Source organism: Mobula hypostoma, chromosome 6 (genome assembly GCF_963921235.1).
Source record: "Mobula hypostoma chromosome 6, sMobHyp1.1, whole genome shotgun sequence".
Lineage (NCBI taxonomy): Eukaryota > Metazoa > Chordata > Chondrichthyes > Myliobatiformes > Myliobatidae > Mobula > Mobula hypostoma.
The window spans coordinates 190,434,497-190,459,225 of NC_086102.1; the positions used below are offsets into that span (position 1 = coordinate 190,434,497).

Sequence of the window (24,729 nt, forward strand, 5' to 3'; positions counted from 1 at the left end):
TGTAACGAAAGCTTTGTCGCCAAATAGCTTTCAATTCAAAACTACTAATGATTGAACAACAGTTGTATTGAAATGGCACAGAAAAATACATTGATTCTTCATAGAATTTTGATCACCTGTTGTTTGAAATATGCACATCACAGATACTGTACAAGCCATTATCCATAGTGATATACATATATATCAGAAATTATTTGCATAGTTTTCTGCTCTAGCTCTCATCACACCTTTATTACGTGCGGACTTGATAATTGCAACACACTTTCCGATAAATGCCTAGTTTCCACCATCCAAAAACTTAGACACGTTTAAAGCTTTCTGGCCAAATCCACACCAAATTCTGAACACACGTTTTATCTCACTGTTCTCTGACCTATAGTGAAGGTGACTTAAGCAGCAACAAGATGTTAGCACTCCCTTAAATATAGTTTCTTTTGAATTCCCAATTATGACCGCTGTGACTTTGGTACATGTGCCCCAGCTTCCATTCATCTGAGCTCTAGGAACCTTTAGTTCGTCTGCTCTATCTATCTTTTCTTATTTAGGATGATTTGTAAAAATCTAAGTCTGTGACCAAGGGATTCATCATAACCCACATGTCTTTTTTTATATTTAGTACTAAACTGCTTCATAATGCTCCCATGAACCTCCTCCAGATACCGTATTATGTTAAAGGTGCTATTTAATTACACACGGATAACTGTGTATTAGATTTGACTTGTTTCTTTCTTATCAAAGAACTGTAATTAATGTATATTACTGATTGAAATGTACACATACACTCAGTGGCCACTATATTAGGTACACTTGTACACTTGCTCGTTATCAGCCTATCATGTGCCAGCAACTCAATGCATAAAAGCATGAAGACATGGTCAATAGGTTCAGTTGTTGTTCACACCAAACATCAGAATGGGGAAGAAATGTGATCTAAATGACTTTGACTGTGGAATGATTGCTGGTGCCAGACCGGGTGGTCTGAGTGCCTCAGAAACCGCTGATCTCTTGGGATTTTCGCACACAACAGTCTCTGAAGTTTACAGAAAGCGGTGTGGAGAAGCAAAAAAAAACATCCAGTGGTTGGCAGTTCTGCAGGCGAAAATGAGAGTGGTCAGCGGAGATGGCCAGACTGCTTCAAGCCGACAGGAAGCTGACAGCAGTGTACACATTACAACAGTGGTGTACAGAAGAGCATCTCTAAAAACATAACACATTGCCCTCGATGTGCATGGGCTACAGCAGAAGACCACACTGGGTTCTACTTCTGTACCTAATAAAATGACCAATGACTGTATTTCTTTTTCACTCTCAAATGGAGACACTTTGAATCAAAAGACATCTACTGTCCTGTGATGCCACCAGGAATAATGATTTACACAGGGTTAAGCCATACAGGAGATAATAGTGGATCCATTATTTTTAATACGATCTCAGTGCTCCAACAGAGCCAGTAATTTTCTTGTGGACTGAAGGGTACTTCGACTAAGATTCCAACCTTAAACTGATGCCCTAAATTACCTTTTACCCACCAAGTGAATACATTGATCAATAATAAAATAATGACTATGATATTTGATTTTTTTTGTTCTTCCACTTGCAATGTACTCAAGTTAGTAGAGAAAAAAAAATAAGTCAAATCTTTGGCTAGGGTCAGCTCAGACAGATCTGGAGAACCTTTCAGATTTAAGGAGCTTCACCCAGTAACTTCTGAAGCTTTGAGTTGCTTTTCACAATCTGGTGCCCTTCTGCTGTCACTGAATATATTGAGACTGAGGGAAAACCTTTGACCCCCTCACTCAAACTTCAGGAGAGGCTGCTTAAGATCAGGTATATCAGTCTCTGTAAGTGATTACCATGGAGAATATTAAAGACCACCCTGTATATGTGAACAAAGGAGAGTTGAGCTGCATTCATGACGAAGGGTCTCGGCCTGAAACGTCGACTGCGCCTCTTCCTATAGATGCTGCCTGGCCTGCTGCGTTCACCAGCAACTTTGATGTGTGTTGCTAGGATAAATTCTAGTCTTTTTTACGGGATGTGGGCATTGCCAGCTAAGCTAGTGTTCATTGCCCATCCTAGGTTGCTCTTGAGAAGAAGATGATTAGCTGCCTTCTTGAACTGCTGCAGTCCCTGAGATGTAGGTACACCAACAGTTCCGTTAAGGAGGGAATTCCATGATTTTGACCCAGCGACAATGAAGGCACGGTGACATGTTTCCAAGCCAGGATGGTGAGTGAGTTGGAGGAAGATTTCCAAGTAGTGTTCCCAGGTATCTGCTGTTCTCGTACTTGTCCTTCTAGATGGTAGTGGTCGTTGGTCTGGAAGGTGCTGCCTTAGGAGCTTTGGTGTGTTGTTTCAGTGCATCTTGCAGGTAGTACACAATGCTGAAACTGTCCGTGGATGGTGGAGGGATTGGATGCTTGTGGAAGGGGTACCAATCCAGTAGGGTTCCTTGTACTGGATGATGTTGAGCTTCTTGAGTGTTGATGGAGCTGCACTCACCCAGGCGAGTGGCGAGTATTCCATTACACTCCTGGTCTGAGCCTTGTAGATGGTGGGCAGGCTTTGGGGAGACAGGAGGTGAGTTACACGCCACAGGATTCCGAGCCTTTGACCTGCTCTGGTAGCCATGGTGTTTATAGGGGTACACCAGTTCAGTTTCCTGTCAATGGTAACTCCCAGGATGTTGAGGGTATGGAATTCAGTGATGGTGGTGCCACTGAATGTCAAGGGACGATGGTTAGAGCCTCTCTGGTTGGAGACGGTCATTGCCTGGCACTTGCATGGCTCGAATGTTACTTGCCACTTGTCAGCCCAAGCCTGGATATTGTCCAGGTCCTGCTGCATCTGGGTATGAACTGCTTCACTATCTGAGGAGTCACGAATGGTGCAAAACATTGTGCAGTCATCTGCAAACATCCCCACTTCTGACCTTATGACGGAAGGAAGGTCATTGATGAAGACCAGAGCAGACTCGATGGGCCAAATGGCCTAATTCTGATCCTGTATTGTGTGGACTTATGGGAGCTGGGAATTGGAACCAATCACACAATAAGTGGGGCAGGTATTGAGGGCTCATTAATTCAATGCTGGAGGGTTAGGGAGAAGAAGATTACCCAGCCCAGCAAGGGTACATTGTCTATGCAGCATCCAGTGGCTGGGTTAGCAAGACAACATGCTCCAAGTTTCCCCTCAATGCACCAAAGGGAATGTTGCACAGGGAACACTATACTCAAAATGAAAATCATGTTGGGAACAAAAGGCTAACTTATGGCAAGAAGCATCTGGTCGAATCTTCCGGGTAGAGAAAATGACTTAGAAATGGTTATTCTCATATTTCAATCTATGAGAAAAATGATTTTCATTTCCTGAAAAAGAAAATGGGTAATGCAATAGAATTTCCAAGCAAACTTGTTTTCTTTGCCTATTTTTAAATACGTTCTTTGCTTTATCTATTTGCATAAGGATTACAAGGAGGGCAATGATTTTGCGTGATTCAAAGCCATGAAACGTGTAGCAGAAGCTGCGGCTGATGGGAGAATCTGCTTTCAGCATTGACTTTCAGTTTTATGATCATTGAAATATGATCAGCAATGATTAAATGACACTCCAACTTTCCTATATTAATAAATAGCTTACATTTTTAATTTTTATGCTGAATTAATAGCAGAGTTGGAAAGTAATTTCCTTTTGAGGCCCTTTTACAAAGAGTACAGTGTTATGGAGAAGTATTTGAGACTTCTCTTATTTGGATAATATTAAACAAAAAGTCGATTAATTTTTACCTTTCTTCTTCCTAACTTTCTGCCAACACTCCTCCCCTGCCATTCTCAAAGCTCTTTGGCCTCCTTAGGTCCATTAATTCCGTGACAATATTAACAATACTGACATCAAGTGTCTAATATAGAAAACATTCACTTCAACACCATCTGCAATCCTATTTTAAAGATCATATAGAATTAATGCATACTGAACTTCTGGTTTAAGATGATGCTGGTGAATTCTAGCAACTACTTGCTGGTGGCCAATGAAATAAAGAGGGACACTAAACATTTTGTTATTCACACTTTTTCTGGTGAACAGTCGTGGCAAGCAGCAGCCTATGGCTTTCCTCTCGGCGTTTTTGTGGTGTGGGTTGGAGTCTCGGACAGGCAGGATGGTCGCAGCATGCCAGGGCTGGGGAGGCTGGAGCGGACGGAGGCAATTCGATATTTTGGAGCCAAGGTGAAGCGAAGAAAGATCCAAGGTTTGATCAATTTAAGAGCTGAGCCAAATTAGAAAGGTCAGGTGCTGGCCGAATTGATGCGGCAGAGCCCAAGCCCAAGGGCAATTTGAAGAGGCAGAACCTGAGCGCAAGAGCAAGGAACGATCCGAGGTTTGGATGATTTAGACCATAAGACCATAAGACATCGGAGCAGATTTAGGCAATTTGGCCCTTCGTGTCTGCTCCACCATTCAATCATGGCTGATCCTTTTTGCAGCCCCCCCCCCCCGGCCTTCTCCCCATAACCTTTGATGTTGTGTCCAGTCAAGAAACTATCAAGCTCTGCCTTAAATGCATCTTAAATGCACCCAACGACCCGGCCTCCACAGCTGCCTGTGGTAATAAATTCCACAAATTCACCACCCTCTGGCTGAAGAAATTTCTCCACATCCCAGTTTTAAATGGACACCCCTCTGTCCTGAGGCTGTGCCCTCTTGTCCTGGACTGCTCCACCATGAAAAACATCCTTTCCACATCTACTCCATCTCGGCCTTTCAACGTTCGAAAGGTTTCAATGAGATACCCTCTCATCCTTCTAAATTCCAGTGAGTGCAGATCCAGAGCTATCAAACAGTACTCGTATGATAAACCTTGCATTCCTGGAATCATCCTTGTGAACCCCCTTTGAACCCTCTCCAATGCCAACACATTTTTTCTTAGATGAGGAGCCCAAAACTGTTCTCAATATTCAAGGTGAGACTTCACCAGTGCCTTATAAAGCCTCAGCATCACAACCCTGCTCTTGTATTCTAGACATCTTGAAATGAATGTTAACATTACATTAGCCTTTTTCACCACCGAGTTAACCTGCAAGTTAAATTTTAGGTGTTTCTGCACAAGGACTCCCAAGACCCTTTACATCTCAGATTTTTGGATTTTCTCCCTGTTTAGAAAATAGTATGCACATTTATTTCTACTACCAAAGTGAATGACCATGCATTTTTTAACTTTGTATTTCATTTGCCATTTTCTTGCCCATTCTACTAATTGGTTTAAGTTCTTTTGCAGCCTACCTAGATTCTCAACACTTCCTGCCCATACACCAATCTTCACATTATATGCAAACTTGGCAACAAAGCCAAGTATTCCATCATTGATATACAGGATAAAAAGCAGCGGTCCAAACAACGACCTCTGAGAAACACCACTAATCACTGGCAGCCAACCAGAAAGGGATCCTTTTATTCTCACTCTCTGTCTCCTACAAATCAGCCAATGCTCTAAACATGCCGGAAACATTCCTGTAATACGGTGGGCTCTTAACTTGTTAAGCAGCCTCATGGATGGCACCTTGTCAAAGGCCATCTGAAAGTTCAAATATACAACATCCAAAGCATCCCCTTTATCTATCCTACTTGTAATCTCTTCAAGGAACTCCAGCAGACAGGATTTTCCCTTGAGGAAACCATGCTTACCTTGACCTATCCTGTCTCATGTCACCAAGTATTCCATACCTCATCCTTAACAAATGACTCCAATGTCTTTCCAACCATTGAGTTCAGGCTAACTAATCTATGCTCTCCATTCTGCTGCCTTCCTCCTTTCTTAAACGGTGGAGTGACATTTGCAGTCCTCTGGCACCATGTCAGAGTGCAATGATTTTTGAAAGATCATTTCTAATGCCTCCTCAATCTGTACCACTACTTTTTTCAGAACCCTAGGGTGCAGTTCATCGGGTCCAAGTGAGTTATGTACCCTTGGGTCTTTCAGCTTTTTGAGCACCTTCTCCTTCGTAAGAGTAACTGCACCCACTTCTCTTCACTCACACCTTCAACATCTGGCACATTGCTCTTATCTTCCACAGTGAAGACTGAATACTCATTTAGTTCATCTGCCATTTCCTTGCCCCCCATTATTATTTCCCCGGCCTCATTTTCTGGTGGTCCTATATCCACTCTCATCATTTTTTTCTATCCACCTTGATATAGTTTGCCAGCTTCCTTTCATATTTCATCTTTTCCCTCCTAATGATTCTAATAGTTGCTCTTTGCAGGGTTTTAAAAGCTTCCCAGTCCTCTGTTTTCTGACTAATTTTTGCTTTGTTCTATGTCCTCCCTTTTGTTTCTACATTAGCATTGACTTCCCTTGTCAGCCACGGTTGTACTATTTTGCCATTTGAGCATTTCTTTGTTTTTGGAATTCATCTATCCTGCACCTTCCTCATTTTTCCCCAGAAACTCAAGCCATTGCTGCTCTGCTATCATCCCTACCAGAATCTCCTTCCAGCCAGAGGTGGGAGATGGGCCAGTTCAGCTCACTGCTGTATTGGGTTTGCCCGTCTGTACTGGACTGAGGCTACGACCTGCACCTAGTGGATTCGTGGGTCAGCTGCAATGATGCCTGGCATTGAATGCTGTTTGCTTGCTTTATTGTTTGCATGATTTGTTTTTTCCTCTCTGCACATTGGGTTTTTGACAGTTTATTTTGCTTTTAATGGGTTATATTGCAGTTCTTTGTTTTGTCGCTGCCTGTAAGGAAACGAATCTCAAGATTGTGTAAAGGATACATAGTTTGATAATCACATGTACTTTGAACTTTAATGGGTTTTGTTTTGGATCAGTTTTCCTTGTTTTTATTCTTTACTTGAGATACCTCTGCAAAATGCATTTATCCTTGTTAGAGAGATTTATTTATTTGTTTAGTGAGATCGAAAACAAAATAGGCCCTCCCAGCACTTTGATTCGCACTACCCAGTAATCCCCCGACTTAATCCCAGCCTAATCACGTGGCAATTTACAATGACCAATTAACCTACCAACTGGTGCATATTTGGAGTGTGGGTGCACCCAGAAGAAACCCACGTGGTCACGGGGAGAACATACAGACAGCGGTGGGAATTGAACCAGGCTGCCTGTAATGTAAAGTGTTGTACCTCACTATGCTAATGTGCTGCATTATGGGCATTATAATAGAGCAGCCATCTCATAGTCACAAAGTTTGTTTATCATCATTCTTTCCCCATTTTCCTTCCTTTTGTGGTTCTTCCTGACTGATAACTTGATTATGATAATGGTAATGAAGCTGACCAAACTCTGGAAGTGGTATCTTGGATAGTCTCTGAAATGTGTCACATGCATGACAGACCTTTAAATACTATAATTGGTATTTGCTAGCTAGAGAGGATAGAGAGGAGATATTACATGGGTTATACCTCTGTTTCACGATCAGTCTCCCAATTAGAAAGGACAGGACCAAGGACTATTTCTTGAGCTTCCACTTCCTTATGAGATTTGGCATAAAGTTGGAAAATGTAATGCTAAGTATGACAAGCCACATAAAGTGCATCCAGCTGCACCTTGAAGACTGTGTTCGGGATCTGGAGCAGCAGCTGGATGACCTTTGCCTTGTACGGGAGAGTGAGGATATAACTGATCAAAGTTACGGGGTTAGTGGCATTGAGCATGGGTCTGTGGTGCAGAAGGGAAAGAGGGAGAAGAGGGGAGAGGTAGTGATAGGGGCCTCGATAGTTGGAAATACAGACAGAGATTCTGTGGACATGAATGGGACACCTGGATGCCATGTCGCCTCCCAGACGCGAGGGTCAGGGCTGTCTTGGATTGTGTCCACAGCATCTTAGAGGAGGAGGGGAGCAGCCAGATGCTTTGGTACATCTTGGTACCAATGACATAGGAAGGAAAAGCAAAGAGGTCCTGAAGAGAGAATTTAAAGATCTAGGTAGAAAGCTGAGAAGCAGGACCTCCCGGATAGTAATTTCTGGATTGCTGTCTGTGCCACACACCAGTGAGGGTAGAAACAGGATGATTTGGCAGATAAACACGTGGCTGAGAAGCTGGTGCGGGGGCAGGGTTTCATGTTCTTGGATCATTGGGATCTATCTCTTCTAGGGAGATATGACCTGCTTAAAAATGACAGATTGCACCTGAATCCTAGGGGTCCAATATTCTCGTGGGCAGGTTTGTTAGAGGTGTTGGGGAGGCTTTAAACTAACTTGGTGGGGGTGGGGGGTGGGAACCAGAGTGAAGGGACTCAGGATAGGACGGATGGTAAAAAAGCAAAGATAGCATGCAGTCAGACTGTTAGGAAGGGCAGGCAGATGATAGGACAAAATTGTAGCCATCAGGGTGAGTATCAGTGCAGTGGGATGCAGAATCAAAAGGAGTAGCAAATACAGTACTCAAAGTGTAACATCTCAATGCGGAGTATAAGAAATAAGGTGGATGATCTTGTTGCACTTTTACAGGTTGTTGAGTATGATGTTTTGGCCGTCAGGAATCGTGGTTGAAGGATTGTTGTAGTTAGGAGCTGAATGTCCAAGGTTACACGTTGTATCGGAGGGATAGGAAAGCAGGTAGAGGGGGTGGTGTGGCTCTGCTGGGAAAGAATGGCATCAAATCATTAGAAAGATGTGATACAGTATAGGTTTGAGATGTTGAATCCTCATGGTTTGAGCAAACAAACTGCAAAGGTAAAAGAACCCTGATGGCAGTTATATACAGGTTTCCAAACAGCAACTGGGATGTGGACTACAGATTACAATGGGAAATAGAAAAGACGTGTCAAAAGGGCAATGTTATGGCAGTCATGAGAGATTCAGCATGTAGATAGATTGGGAAAGTCAAGTTGGTAATGGATCTCAAGAGAGCTAATTTGTTGAATGCAGATGAGATATCTGTTTAGAGCAGTTTGTCGTTGAACTTACCAGGGGATCAACTATACTGGATTAGGTGTTATGTAATGAGCCGGCGGTGATCAGAGAGCTTAAGGTAAAGGAGCCCTTAGGAGTCAGTGATCAAGATCTGATTGAGTTCATCTTGAAATTTGATAGGGAAAAGGGATAAAAAAAAAGAAAAAATTAAGTAAATAAGTACATAGGGATTGGATAATTATGTCTGCGGGCAGGAACAAGCACGAACAAATTGGGATATAAACACCTACAATGGTTGGTATATAGGCTTGTATGCAACATTTTGGACCAGTGGAAATGGTACAGAAGGGTTGTATGGAAACTATTATTACCATTTTTCTTAACAACTAATTTCATTATTTAGCCTAATAGGTTAGATTTAGCACAGTACATAATTATCTATTTAAATGTTTATTTTGCTTTTATATCATCTCAATGTGTACTTAAGAATGTATAAATAATTGTAGTTTTATACATATAAAAAAATGGAAAAGGTTATATGTGTGAAAAAAGTACATGATAATTGTGAACTCCTTATCCAAATAAAAATAAAATTTAACAAAAAAAGAAATTTGATAGGGAGAAAGTAAAGACTGAGGCAGCAGTATTTCAGTGGAGTAAAGGAAATTACAATGGCATGAGAGAGGAGTTGGCCAAAGTAAATTGGAAGGAGATACTGGCAGAGATGACAGTAGAGCAACAATTATGCATGTTTCTGGGAAAAATGAGGAAGGTGCATGATAGATGTATCTCAAAAACAAAGAAATGCTCAAATGACAAAATAGTACAACCATGGTTGACAAGGGAAGTCCATAGGGCCATATGAGCATATGACATAGGATCAGAATTAGGCCATTCAGCCCATTGGGTTCACACTGCTATTTCATCATGCCTGATCTCAGATCCCATTCAACCCCATAAACTTGCCCCCTCACCATATCCTTGATGCCCTGACCAACCCCAACTTTGGCTTTGAATAAACCCACAGAGCTGACCTCCAGCACAGTCAGTGGCACAGCATTCGACAAATTCACCAATCTTTAGGTCAAAAAATTCTCCTTACTTCAGTTCTAAAAGGTCGCTCTTGAACTTTGAGGTGGTGGCCTCTAGTTCTGGATACCCCCGCCATAGGATACATGCCCTCTACACTCACCTTATCTAGTCCTTTCAACATTTGGTGGGTTTCAATGAGATCCCCATGCATTCTTTTAAATTCCAGTCAGTACAGACACAAAACTGCCAAATGCTTCTCATATGTTAACCCATTCATTCCTGGAATCATCGTCCTGAACCTCCTCTGGACTCTCTCCAATGACAATACATCCTTTCTCAGATAAAGGACCTAAAACTGTTAACAAACTCCAAGTGTGGCCTGATTAGTGTCTTATAAAACTTCAGCATTATCTCCTTGCTTTTATATTCTATTTGCCTTCTTTACCACAGACGCAACCTGTGAATTAAAGTCAAAGCTAATGTAAAAGCAAAAGAGAATGCATACAACAAAGCAAAAATTAGCGGGAAGATAGGGGATTGGGAAGCTTTTAAAACCCCACAGAAAGCAGCTAAAAGAATCATTAGGAGGGAAAAGAAAATGTAAGAAAGGAAGCTGGCAAACAATATCAAAGTGGATGGTAAAAGCTTTTTCCAGTACACAAAAAGTAAAAAAAAAGATGAGAGTGGATATAGGACCACTAGAAAATAATAACGGGGGACAAGGAAATGGCAGATGAACTAACTGAGTATCTTGCATCAGTCTTCGTTGTGGAAGACACCAGCAGTGAGCCAGATGTTGAAGGGTGTGAGGGAGAATATGTCGGTGCAGTTACTATTACACAGAGAGAAGGTGTTTCACAAGCTGGAAGACCAAAAGGCACATAAGTCACCAACACCAGATGAACTGCAGGCTAGGGTTCTGAAAGAGGTAGCAGTAGAGATTGTGGAGACATTAGAAATGATCTTTCAAGAACCATTGGACTCTGACATGTTTCTGGATGACTGAAAAATTGCAAATATCACTCTATTCTTTATGAAAGGAGGAAGGCAGCAGTAAAGAAATTATAGACCAGTTAGCCTGACCTCAGTTGTTGGGAAGATGTTGGAGTAAATTGTTAAGAATGAAGTTTTGGAGTACTTGGCGACACAGGGAAAGAAAGGACAAAATCAGCATGGTTTCCTTAAGGGAAAATCTTGCCTGATGAACTTGTTGGAATTCTTCGAGGAGATTACAAGTAGGATAGATAAAGGAGATGCAGTAGATGTTATATACTTGGACTTTCAGTTGTCTTTTGACAAGATATCACACATGAGTTTACTTACAAAATTAAGAGCCCATGATATTGCAGTAAAATTACTAACATTGATTGATCGGCAGGAGGCAGTGAGTAGGAATAAAAGGATCCTTTTCTGGTTGGCTACCAGTGACTAGTGGTGTTCGGCAGGGGTCGGTGTTGGGACTGTTTCTTTTCATGCTGTTTGTCAAAGATTTAGACGATGGAATAGATGTTTTTTTTGCCATTTTTGCAGGTGATAGGAAGGTTCGATGAGAATCATGTAGTTTTGAGGAAACAGGAAGGCTGCAGAAGGACTTAGACAGATTTGGAGAATGGGCAAGGGAGTGGCAAATGAAATACAACGTTGGAAAATGCATGGTCACGCACTTTGGTAGGAGAAATAAATGTGCGGACTATTTTCTAAATGGGGAGGAAATCCAAATATCTGAAATGCAAATGGTCTTGGGTATCCATGTGCAGAACACTCTACAAGTTAACTTGCAGGTTGAGTCAGTGGTAATGAAGGGAAATGCAATATTAACATTCATTTCAAGAAGTGCAGAATACACGAACAGGATGTGATGCTGAGGCTTTATAAGGCAATAGTGAGGCCTCACCTTGAGTACTGTGAATAGTTTTGGGCTCCTTATCTAAGAAAAGATGTGCTGACATTGGAGAGGGTTCAGAGGCGTTGCACAAAGATGATTTTGGGAATGAAAGGGTTATCAGATGAGGAATGTTTGAAGGCTCTGGGTCTGTATTCACTGGAACTTAGAAGGATGAAAGAGGATCTCATTGAAACCTATTGAACGTTGAAAGTCCTACACACAGTAGATGTGAAAAGGACATTTCCTATGGTTGGGATTCTAGGACAAGAGGGTACAGCCTCAGGATAGAGGGGTGTTCATTTAAAACAGAGATGCAGAGATATTTCTTTAGCCAAAAGGTGGAGGTTTTGTGGAATTTGTTACCACAGTCTGCTGTGAAGGCCAGGTCGATGGGTGTTTTTAAGGTGGAGGATGATAGGATCTTGTTTGGTTATGGCATGACAGGTTATGGGGAAAAAGCTGGAGGGTGGGCTGAGGAGGGGAGAAAAAAGGATCAGCCATGATTGAATGGCAAAGTGAACTTGATGAGCCATATGGCCTAATGGTGCTCCCATGTCTTATGGTCTCTCTCCAAGTGGTCACATCTATACTCCACCATTTAGAGAAGTTTTATTGGTCACACTTTAAAATCACTCTTCTAAGGCTTCTTTAATCTTTTAGCATAAACCTGACCCATGCCTAGCATTGCGAATGCCTGTGGGATCAGACCAATACGAACAAAATGTGACCCACAAACTCAAGCGGCCCTACTCCTACAAATACACAAAAACGTACAAATTAGAATGCTACTTTGAGCTTTATGCCTGCTTTTCCAGTAAATAATCGCATAACAGATCTTTTAATTAGACAGTTAACCACATTTCTCCCCATTCCCCTAACACCCTAAATTCTATCAATTCTTGTCCTTAACAACATAGCAACAAAGTTTCCACCGCCTTCCTGAGGAAAGAATTTAAAATATTTATTCCCCTCCAGATGAAGAAATTTATTTTCATCTGAATTCTTGATTGCTGCTCCTGAGTAATGCCTGCTTGAATTAAATTGGTAAGTTGGTTTATTGTTGTCATATGAACTGAGGCACAGTGAAAAACATGTTTTGGATACCATGCGTATCGATCAATTCCTTACAGCTCTACTTTGAGGTAGTATGAGGTTAACGTTACAGCAGACTGCAGAATAAAGTATAACTGTACAGGGAAAGTGCAGTGCACGTAGGCAGTAAGATCCAAGCTCAAAGGTGAGGTATACCAAGGTCTCAAGGCCATCTTATCGTAATGAAGAAGTATTGAATAATCTTAGAACAGAAGTGTTAAAGCTGTCCCTGAGTCAGGTGGTAGTATTTTCAGCCTGATGGGAGGGCAGAATGTGGTGGAATCCTGGCTGCTATACTGAGGCCACAAGAGATGTAGACAGTCTATGGAGGGGAGGCTGACTTCCGTGATGTTGAGCTGCTGTTGGCTATGATGTCAATGTGGTTGGACAAGAATTGGCAATGCTCTGTCTTAGGGACCTGAAACTCTCAATCCACTTGACCTCAGCAACATGGATGTAAACAGCAGCATGTGTACTATCTCCTTCCTGAAGTTAATGACCAGCTGTTTTATTTTGCTGACATTGAGGGAAGGGTTGTTATCATGGCACAATGTCACTCAGCTATTCCTCTGTGATACATCATTCTTGGTTCCCAAACTTGTTATCTTGTAGATGGAGAGTCTGGACCACCAGAATCTCCACTACCAGAGACATTATCTCTGCTTTTATCCTGTTGTTTATCCAGAATTATGTATGGTCCAATAAAACACCTCCCATTCTTTGAAACTCAAGGGAATATAGATCCACTCTGCTGAATTCCTCTTCATGGAACAACCCCCATCAATACTAAGAATTAATCTTATGATTCATCCCATGGTATCTTGATTACAAACCAATGTTAAAAATCTAGTATTTTTAATTCTCCACTGAATAAACATATATCACACCAAAATATTCTTGATGACTGTTTCAAATTTTGTAATTATACTGTAATGATTCTTAATTGTCAAAATTTTGGGCAAACATGAAATGTGATTTTAAATGATACAATTGATCACGTGCACAAAAATCCAACATTAAACAGTCTTTCTGTCACAAGTAAAAACATAATACTCTTATGATTTTTTTTGATTTTTTTAAAGTAATAGAACAGCAAAAATCCTGACTATTGAGCACTTAAGAGTTATTCAAAAATAAATGGATTTAGGTGTTCATATGCTTTTTCACTAAAAGCTAGTGCACAAGTTCAAAAAGTAATTGAAATGCTAAATTGAATGTCAGCCTTTATCTCTGGGGAGCTGGAAATACAAAAGTGAGTAAGCCATGTTTCAGCTCCTGTCTTGAACAGAATCCATCTGGAGAAACGTGATAAAATTGTGGATGCAATGTTCGATCTAGGAAGGGCACAGAAAAAAGTTCACCAGAACTATGCTCCGTTAGAAGGTTAAATGATGAAGAATAGATTAATACGAACATTAATGAGCATGTGTTGCTGTGTGTCAATGTATTTGAATAGCTAGTGATTGGGTTATTGTGAACAAGGCCCACCTGGGTAATCTTCATATTTTCCTGGGAAAATATCACTGTTGGAGCTCTTATAGTGTGCTTCAGCAACCTGGCCTGAGAAACAGCTTTGGTTAGAGGCATGGCTAGTTTAGCCACCGACGGCTTTGGTGTTGAGTTCCATGGATTTGCCATAATCAGTGATCTCAGGCTTTTCTTATTTGTGTAACGTGTGGAGTGAGTCAAACTGACTGCATATCAGATAAGCTTCTGCGAAAACAAGGTCCCTGAAGAAAAAGCTGAGATGTGCCTTCCACGGAGTGAGCACCTCTGGGTGAAAATCAAAAACAACTGCTGATGCTGGAAAACTGAGTAAAAACTCACTTTCTCTCTTCATGAATTCTGCCTGACCCACAGAGTCCTCGAGTCAGAGAGAAGTGCAGCACAGAAACAGGCCCTTTGGCCCATCTAGTTCATGCCAAAACCAGTTAAAGTGCCTTCTCCCATTGACCTGCACTGGGACCATAGCCCTCCATATACCCATCCAAACTTCTGTTAAACGTTGAAACAGAGCTCACATGCTAGAGAGTTTCTGACATCTTCTCTTTCTGCTTCTGGATGAAGATGACTACAAACAGTACAATCCCGCTTCACCATCATTGAGAATAAAGATGGTAAAGAAACCTTCTCTTCCTAGTATTTGTATAATTATTTGCCATGATTAATAATTTGGTGACTGAACTGTGGAGCCTAAGTAAGTGACAGATCAATTCTGTCCAGAGCAGAATTGATCCAACATTTTCATGCCATGGATCAATACCAATAAGCAGGGGGTCTATGGACCCCAAGTTGGGAACCCTGGTCTCTGGCAAGCAACTTCTAATGTTTATCACACAATAGTCCCGCTGGGCAGCAATGAATTTTCAGGTGTTCTCTGTGCTTCTCGCAGGATGCAGCTCCATACTTCTCTAAAGTAAGCTTTATGTCCTATCCAGGAAATAAAGTCAGAGATAATCTGGGCCATGAGGTTATTGGTGATACGGCACTGTAAATCATTTGCTCACAGACGTCTAATTTTCTTTTGCTTAATGTCTCATCAATCTGAGTGAGTGAGTGAGTAAGGCCTCTGTTGGTTGCATCAACCATGGGATGTTGTGTCCTAGTAGGACTGCCTTAGGGACTTCAGCTCCATATATTTCCCTCCAGGTTTACTCCTGAAGCCTTCTCCCTGAGTGGGTACAGCTGCAAGGCAATGGAGGTTTGAGATCAGAGTTTTCCTTCTCAAAACATAGAAACAGAGAAACAGAAAACCTACAGCACAATACAGGCCCTTCGTACCCACAAGGTTGTGCCGAACATGTCCCTACCTTAGAAATTACTAGGCTTACCCATAGCCCTCTATTTTTCTAAGCTCCATGTACCTATCCAAAATTCTCTTAAAAGATCCTATCGTATCCGCCTCCACCACCATTGCCGGCAGCCCATTCCACGCACTCACCACTCTCTGAGTAAAAAAACTTACCCCTGACATCTCCTCTGTACCTACTCCCCAGCACCTTAAAACTGTGCCCTCTCGTGCTAGCCATTTCAGCCCTGGGAAAAAGCCTCTGACTATCCACACGATCAATGCCTCTCATCACCTTATACACCTCTATCAGGTCACCTCTCGTCCTCCATCGCTCCAAGGAGAAAAGGCCAAGTTCACTCAAATTCTCCTAGATGAACTGCCAACCACGGCTGATGAGCCCCATCTGCCTGAAGCGACTGGTTTTATGTGCCAGTAACCTGCCTTTGCCCCTTCTTCTGTCAGTGGAAATGGTTCCAATGGGCTTAGTAACCAAGACAGGAGCTGGATTTGGTTGTCAGAGGCAATTCATCAACCTATCAACTTAAACTGGGCATTTGCAGTAAATGGCAATATGTTTGGAAACAATGGGCAAAGACATTTTGTAAATGTCTATTTTTTTTATGATCACAAGACAATGCTGGACATTAAGATCTTCAAGTACAGCAGATCAATCCCAGCAGCGAGCTGCTCCCTGAGGACGAGCTGGATGGTGCAGACCATGTCACTACCTGCTACAAAAAGCAAATGGAGTCAGTACGCAAAGGCAACATGCTGTCTAATGGTGAGTGATTGTCTTGGACATTCCTCTTGTGATCACGAGACCCTGTTGGACATTGACAAGTCTGTTTCCCTTGTTTATTGATGGGATAGACAGCGGGGAAGCAGCGTTGCCTCAGTGTAGCATGGACTTGGCCTCAAGCCGCAGGCTTGCCTGTTGCAGCAGTCCAGCAGAGGAGACACCAGAGGCGGTGCAGCGGGGTGTCCATGCTGGGTTGGGGGCTGCTCCCCCATCCATCCACCATCGACATTGCCCTCCCGTGTTTGATCGGTGGAATGACTAGCAGTATTGTGTGCATGGGTATGTGTATATGTCCATCTGTGGGTTGCTGAGAACTGCTTGTTCTTGATGATAACGCCCATGTGTTACAGGACATGTTACTCAAGGACTTGGGTTATGCACTTCTTTGTTCTGCCTGATCACTAACACCAGGGACTCTCAGTATCACAGCAGTAACACCAGGGTCTCTCAGTATCACAGCAGTAACACCAGGGACTCTCAGTATCACAGCAGTAACACCAGGGACTCTCAGTATCACAGCAGTAACACCAGGGTCTCTCAGTATCACAGCAGTAACACCAGGGTCTCTCAGTATCACAGCAGTAACACCAGGGACTCTCAGTATCACAGCAGTAACACCAGGGACTCTCAGTATCACAGCAGTAACACCAGGGTCTCTCAGTATCACAGCAGTAACACCAGGGACTCTCAGTATCACAGCAGTAACACCAGGGACTCTCAGTATCACAGCAGTAACACCAGGGTCTCTCAGTATCACAGCAGTAACACCAGGGACTCTCAGTATCACAGCAGTAACACCAGGGACTCTCAGTATCACAGCAGTAACACCAGGGTCTCTCAGTATCACAGCAGTAACACCAGGGTCTCTCAGTATCACAGCAGTAACACCAGGGACTCTCAGTATCACAGCAGTAACACCAGGGTCTCTCAGTATCACAGCAGTAACACCAGGGACTCTCAGTATCACAGCAGTAACACCAGGGTCTCTCAGTATCACAGCAGTAACACCAGGGACTCTCAGTATCACAGCAGTAACACCAGGGTCTCTCAGTATCACAGCAGTAACACCAGGGACTCTCAGTATCACAGCAGTAACACCAGGGACTCTCAGTATCACAGCAGTAACACCAGGGACTCTCAGTATCACAGCAGTAACACCAGGGTCTCTCAGTATCACAGCAGTAACACCAGGGACTCTCAGTATCACAGCAGTAACACCAGGGTCTCTCAGTATCACAGCAGTAACACCAGGGTCTCTCAGTATCACAGAACTAACATGAGGTTCTAGTTTACAGTTACAACTGAACGCTGCAGGAAGAATGCTCAGTTTTACACCAGCAACACAGTTCAAGTGCAAAGAGCGAGAGACGGGATTAGCACTAATCGAGGTTTCTCAGCTTGTATTCACTTACTACAGCAGGCCAAGTTTTGAAGCGCTTTGAAGATGATAACAGTCATGGGAAAGTTTTTAAAGAACGACTACTGGTGGATCCATAGAACAAAGCAAGGGAGCAGAAAGACACAGTGGTAAGACAACAGTTAGTAGATGAGAAAAGGGAACAAGGATGAGCTAAATGTGCAAAAAATTCTGGAAGAACTCAGCAGGCCAGGCATCATCTATGGAAAAGTGTAGGGCCAACCTTTTGGGCCAAGACTCTTCATCGCCCCAAAACCTTAACTGTTTACTATTTTCCATTGATGCTGCTTGAGCTGCAGAGTTTCTCCAACACTTTGTTGCTTTGGAATTCCTAATGTTTATGATGTGCTGGATGTACATTTTCTCCAAGTGGATCCAAGGAAATTAATGTGCCAGCCCGAATCCCGGTGATCAAGCCAGAGTGAAGTTGTGACATGTAATACAAGATGTGTCAACTAGAGTTTCACCAGCATTCAGAGCAGAGCTGGGAAGGTCTCAAGAGAGGAAGAAGTTTATGATGCAGTTAGAATTAGAATCAGGGTATAATATCACTGGCATATGTCATGAAAGTCGTTGCTTTTGCAGCGGCTGCACGAGTGAAAAAAACTGCGAACTGACATCCAGGAAATGGAGCAGATGAGGGTGAGGGCAGCATCAATAGTGGATGAAGAGAAATCCCATTCTTTGAAGGAGGAGGACATCTTGGATGTCCTGGAAAGATAAGCCTCATCCTGGAGGTGAAGGAACTGAGAAGAAGGAATGGCATTTTTACAGGAGACGGTAAGAAGAGGTACAGCTTAGGCAGCCACAGGAGTCGATGAGTTTATAAAAGATATTGAAACCTATTGAGATGTTGGTCAATAGTTTATCTCCAGTAATGCTCTAATGCCATGATAGGCGGGACATCCACTGAAAATGGTACAAGTATATCAAATGAGTATAAAATCAATTTTGCATACAATTCACATCTAGAGATTGAATGCTATCTGCTCCAATTTTTACAGCATAATAGGTTTTTGCTTCAAATAGTTTAATAATTGGTTTTCTGTACAGTTCCTTGTCAACTTTCTTCTGCTGGTAGAGCTAAAAGAAACTCCTTGTGCTGTTTCACAATGGAACTTTGTGACCCTTGTAGAATATACAGAGCATATTATTTTGTCATGCTACTTTGTAGCATACATTTTTTTTATTGGAAGATAGCAACCTGTATATGCCTGCAGCTATTTGAAAGAAAGATGAAGGTGACGGTTCCATATACATACGTAATGTAATGAATAGCTGCAGTCACATGCGAGACCTTGGGAGGGTGAATCATGATTTGGAGTAGGGGCGCTTGTGAGCTTTGTCAAATTGGAATGAGATCCTAAAGCACGGAAAGCATGAAAATTTTAAAAGAGAACAGTTTGATACTTTTCAACGTATCAGATTTCAGAAAGAGTAATCTTACTCATAGCCAGTGTACTAAGCGGGGCAATAAAAAAATCAAATGAGATTTTAAAGGATACCCTGGAGGGATGATTATTTTAGCATTGAGCATGTTCTATGAATATATCCTGAAACAGCCTTCTATAATGTGTTACAATAGTTTCTAAACTGACTAAATATATTTTGAGGATGATGATTCTTTTGTACATTTTTTGAAGTTTTAAGCAAAAGGGATGCATCGTGTAGCTGATACATTTCCCATACCTATGATTTGATCGTGACATGTTGAGTCAGCGATGGCTCCCTTCGTGCTTTCCAAGCTTGTATTTTTTTCCACTTTGCCCCTTAGTATCTGCAGAAATTACAAAGGTAATAAAACATATTAATAAAAACAAAATCAATGAACTGATCACTAAACTACTTTTCTAAATAAAATATTTAGGTGACTATACTAATTTTAAAATATACCAAAACAACTTATTTTTCTTAAATGATATAATTCAACACAATCAGAATTGTATCCATCAAAAGCTAGTGCTCTACTTCACTGTTAATCTTATCAATTATATTTCTGTTCTGAGGTTTCCACTAATAGTACACCTGAGACTCAGGCAATTAACAGGAATATGTCACTAAAAAGTTTAATCAGCCTTTTATCTATAATAGCAAATTAAAAAATGCAAAACATAATCACGTAGCCCAGTTGAAGATTAAGAGAAAAGCACACTATTAACTACAGATACCAATATTCCATTTTATATTTTGAATCAAGTGAAGCATTCAAATGAATTAATTTTTCTTCTGACAGTTCTTCTAGTGGTGCAGTTTAGAGTAAAAGGCAGATTTACCAAACACAGACAGCTGTACCTATATAAGACTACAAAGTACATTTCATAGACATAGCTTTGTGAATTTGTCAGATACTTCCCCAATCCCCAATGTAAAAAGATAATATCTGCGCATCAAAGTTTAAAGTAAATTTATTATCAAAGTACATATTTGTCACCATATACAACCCAGAGACTAATTTTTTTGTAGCAAACTCAATAAATCCAAAAACCGTAATAGAATCAATGAAGGACCACACTAACAGGCTGGACAACTAATGGGTAGAAGACCACAAACTGTGCAAATACAGAAAGATAATAAATATCAAGAACATAAAATGCGGAGTCCTTGACAGTGAGTTCAAAGTTTGTGGGAACTGTTCGGTCATTGGGAAAGTGAAGTTGAGTGAAATTCAGAATGAGAATCGGATTTATTATCACCAGTATATGTTGTGAAATTTGTTAACTTAGCAGCAGCAGTTCAATGCAATACATAATATAGAAGAAAAAAAATATATAAATAGATAAGTAAATCAATTACAGCATGCGTATATTGAATAGATTAAAAATCATGCAAAAAATGGAAATATGTATTAAAAAGTGAGGTAGCGTTCAAGGATTCAATGTTCATTTAAGAATCGGATGGCAGAGGGGAAGAAATTGTTCCTGAATCGCTGAGTGTGTGCCTTCGGGCTTCTGTATCTCCTACCTGATGGCACAAGTGAGAAAAGGGTGTTGGAGGTCCTTAATAATGGACGCTGCCTTTCTGAGACACTGCTCCCTGAAGATGTCCTGGGTACTTTGTAGGCTAGTGCCCAAGATGGAGCCAACTAAATTTACAACCTTCTGCAGCTTCTTTTGGTCCTGTGCAGTAGCCCCTCCATACCAGACAGTGATGCAGCCTGTCAGAATGCTCTCTGCGGTACACCTAGCGAAGTTTTTGAGTGTATTTGTTGACATACAAAATCTCTTCAAACTCCTAATGAAGTATAGTCGCTGTCTTGCCTTCTTTATAACTACATCAATATGTTGGGACCAGGTTAGATCCTCAGAGATCTTGACACCCAGGAACTTGAAACTGCTCACTCTCTCCACTTCTGATCCCTCGATGAGGACTGGTATGTGTTCCTTTGTCCTTCCTGAAGTCCACAATCAGCTCTTTCATCTCACTGACAGTGAGTGTCAGGTTGTTGTTGCAACACCACACCACCCTAATTATCCCCTTTTATTCAAGAGCCTGATCGTTGAGGGTAATAACTGTTCCTGAACCTGGTGATGTCAGTCCTGAGGCTCCTGTACCTTCTTCCTGATGGCATCAATGAGGAGAGAACATGGTGGTGGGGATCCCTGATGATGGATGCTACTTTGCTGCAGCAACGCTCCATGTAGATGTGCATAAAGGTGAGGAGGGCTTTACCCGTGATGGACTGGGCCCCATCCACTTCTTTTGGTAGGATTTTCCATTCGAGGATATTGATGTTTGCATACATGGCTGTGATGCAGACACACAATATACTCTCCACTACACATCTACAGAAGTTTGTCAAAGTTTTAAATGTCATGCCAAATCTTCGCAAATTCCCAAGGAAGCAGAAGCACTGCCGTGCTTTCTTCATAATTGTACATATGTGCTGGGCCCAGGACAGGTCCTCTGAAATGATACCGTGAAGGAATGCAAAGTTTCTGACCCTCTCCACCTCTGATTCCCTAATGAGGACTGGTTCATGGACCTCCGGTTTCCTATTCCTGACGTCAATAATCCGCCGCTTGGTCTTGCTGACAATGAGTGAGAGGTTGTTTTTGTGGCACCACTCAGCCAGATTTTCAATCTCCCTCCTATATGCTGATTCATCACCACCCTTGATTCCTCCTACAATATGGTGCCGTCACTAAACTTGAATATGGCATTGGAGTTGTGTTTAACCTCACAGTTGTAGGTGTGAAGCGAGTAGGACAGGGGCTAAGCACTCAGCCTGTGGTGCATCTGTGCTGATGGTGATTGTGGAGATGTTGTTGCCAATCTGAAATGACTGGGGTCTGAAACTGAGGAAATCAAGTGTCCAATTGCACAAGGAGGTATTGAAGCCAATGTCTTGAAACTTATTGGTTAGTTTTGAGGGCATAAGTGCTGAGCTGTAGTCAAATAAGAACATCCTGATGCATGCATCCATATGTACCAGAGTTGAATGAAGAGCCAGTGATATGGCATCTGCTGTGCCTGTTGTGCTGGTAGGCAAATTGGAGTGGATCTAAATTGCTTCTGCAGCAGGAGTTGATATGTTTCATCGCCAACCTTTCAAAACACTTTATCTCTGTGGATGTAAACGCTACTGGATGATAATCAGTGAGGCAGGTTACCATGTTTTTGTCAGGACCTGGTATAACTGTAGTCTGCTTGAAGCAGACGGGTACCTCAAACTGACAAAGTGAGAGGTTAAAGATCTCAGTGGAAACTCCAGCCAGTTGATCAGTATAGGTCGTTAGTACTTAGGCAGGTACCCCATCTGTGTTGGCTGTTTTCCACGGGTTCACCATCCTGAAGGATGATTTTACATCAGCCTCAGAGTTTGAAATCATAGAAAACATAGAAACATAGAAACATAGAAAATAGGTGCAGGAGTAGGCCATTCGGCCCTTCGAGCCTGCACCGCCATTTATTATGATCATGGCTGATCATCCAACTCAGAACCCAGCCTTCCCTCCATACCCCCTGACCCCTGTAGCCACAAGGGCCATATCTAACTTCCTTTTAAACATAGCTAATGAACTGGCCTCAACAGTTTGCTGTGGCAGAGAATTCCACAGATTCACCACTCTCTGTGTGAAGAAGTTTTTCCTAACCTCGGTCCTAAAAGGCTTCCCCTCTATCCTCAAACTGTGACCCCTCGTTCTAGACCTCCCCAACATCGGGAACAATCTTCCCGCATCTAGCCTGTCCAATCCCTTTAGGATCTTATACGTTTCAATCAGATCCCCCCTCAATCTTCTAAATTCCAACGAGTACAAGCCCAGTTCATCCAGTCTTTCTTCATATGAAAGACCTGCCATCCCAGGAATCAATCTGGTGAACCTTCTTTGTACTCCCTCTATGGCAAGGATGTCTTTCCTCAGATTAGGGGACCAAAACTGCACACAATACTCCAGGTGTGGTCTCACCAAGGCCTTGTACAACTGCAGTAGTACCTCCCTGCTCCTGTACTCGAATCCTCTCGCTATAAATGCCAGCATACCGTTCGCCTTTTTCACCGCCTGCTGTACCTGCATGCCCACTTTCAATGACTGGTGTATAATGACACCCAGGTCTCGTTGCACCTCCCCTTTTCCTAATCGGCCACCATTCAGATAATAATCTGTTTTCCTATTTTTGCCACCAAAGTGGATAACTTCACATTTATCCACATTAAATCACAGGATTATCAGAGGCTGTGGGAGTTGTGATAGCTGCTCCAGGTTTTGATGGTCAAAGTAAGCTTAGCTCTTCTGAAAGTGAAGCCTCGCTGTCACCTATGTCACTTAATTTCACTTTGTAGGAACTGATAGCCGACAAACCCTGCCACAACTGTTAAGCATTCTTCATTGATCCAGGTTTAGTTCAGAACTGCTACTTCACCCATGAAATGGCCATGGTTATTACGGATCAGATGGTATGGAACGATAAGCATCAACAAACATTGGCTCTGGAAGTTTCATGTTGCCTCCTGTAGGAATGCAGATGTTTAATTAAATGTCCCAGTCTCAGACTGCCCATGAAATGATATTCTACGCAACTATTAGAACTTGAAGCACCACATGCAAAATGCTGGAGGAACTCAGCAGGATAGGTAGCATTGATGGAACAGAGTAAACAATCAACGTTTCAGTCTAAGACCCGTCATGGCCTGAAACATCAGGTGTTTACCCTTTTCTGTAGATGCTGCCTGTCCTGCTGAGTTCCTCCAGCATTTTGTGTGTATGGCTTGGATTTCCAGCATCTGCAGATTTCTCTTGTTGGGTATTAGAACTTGAGTTATATTGTCATCTGTATGTTGCAATGGACAAGTGACAATGGAGGTCTAAGCATGCTTATTTCGATGTGTTAATACGGCTCTGCTGTCCAGTTGATAATAGTTTAATTTTGAAAACATGCTCCTGGAACATTGCATCAGATGTGCATTTAGGGGCACAGGGATATGGGATCATGCACAGCTATCCCGGGACAGGTCCAAACCGAACATCATTAATGGTAATATTTTTCAATAGGCATATAACTGGCTGAAGAATGAAGTACAAAGCTGCATTAAATCATCCTGCAAAAATATTACTGATGAAAGACAACCAAGGTAGTTTTTGAGATTTTCTTTGTTTGACACATCAATAAATAATCTAGAGCAGGGAATCTTAAAAGGTACTGCTAAATGTGCCGATGATAGCTCGTGACTAAGATGGAGAATGGGGCAAGCTGCTGGGCTCTTTGTATGTCATTAGAATTTGGGCAGATGCATGGTGGATCAAATTCAGTGCAAAGTATATGAATGGAGAAAAACATCCACTGAAAGGCTTCAATTTACATATTTTCAATTTGGTAAATTAAAAGAGGGTCAAGGAGTCCAAC

At 42.0% G+C, this 24,729-nt stretch overlaps 1 protein-coding gene across 12 annotated transcripts in view; it reads right to left on the bottom strand.

Annotated features, from left to right (window-relative positions):
• Positions 1 to 24,729, bottom strand: part of nckap5l (NCK-associated protein 5-like) — an 890,431-nt gene that overhangs the window by 101,770 nt on the left and 763,932 nt on the right. For all 12 annotated transcript variants that reach the window (XM_063052487.1, XM_063052484.1, XM_063052488.1 and 9 more), the window contains one exon: positions 19,576 to 19,663. In XM_063052487.1, the coding sequence (XP_062908557.1) occupies positions 19,576 to 19,663 (88 nt within the window). The remainder of the gene's footprint in view (positions 1 to 19,575; positions 19,664 to 24,729) is intronic.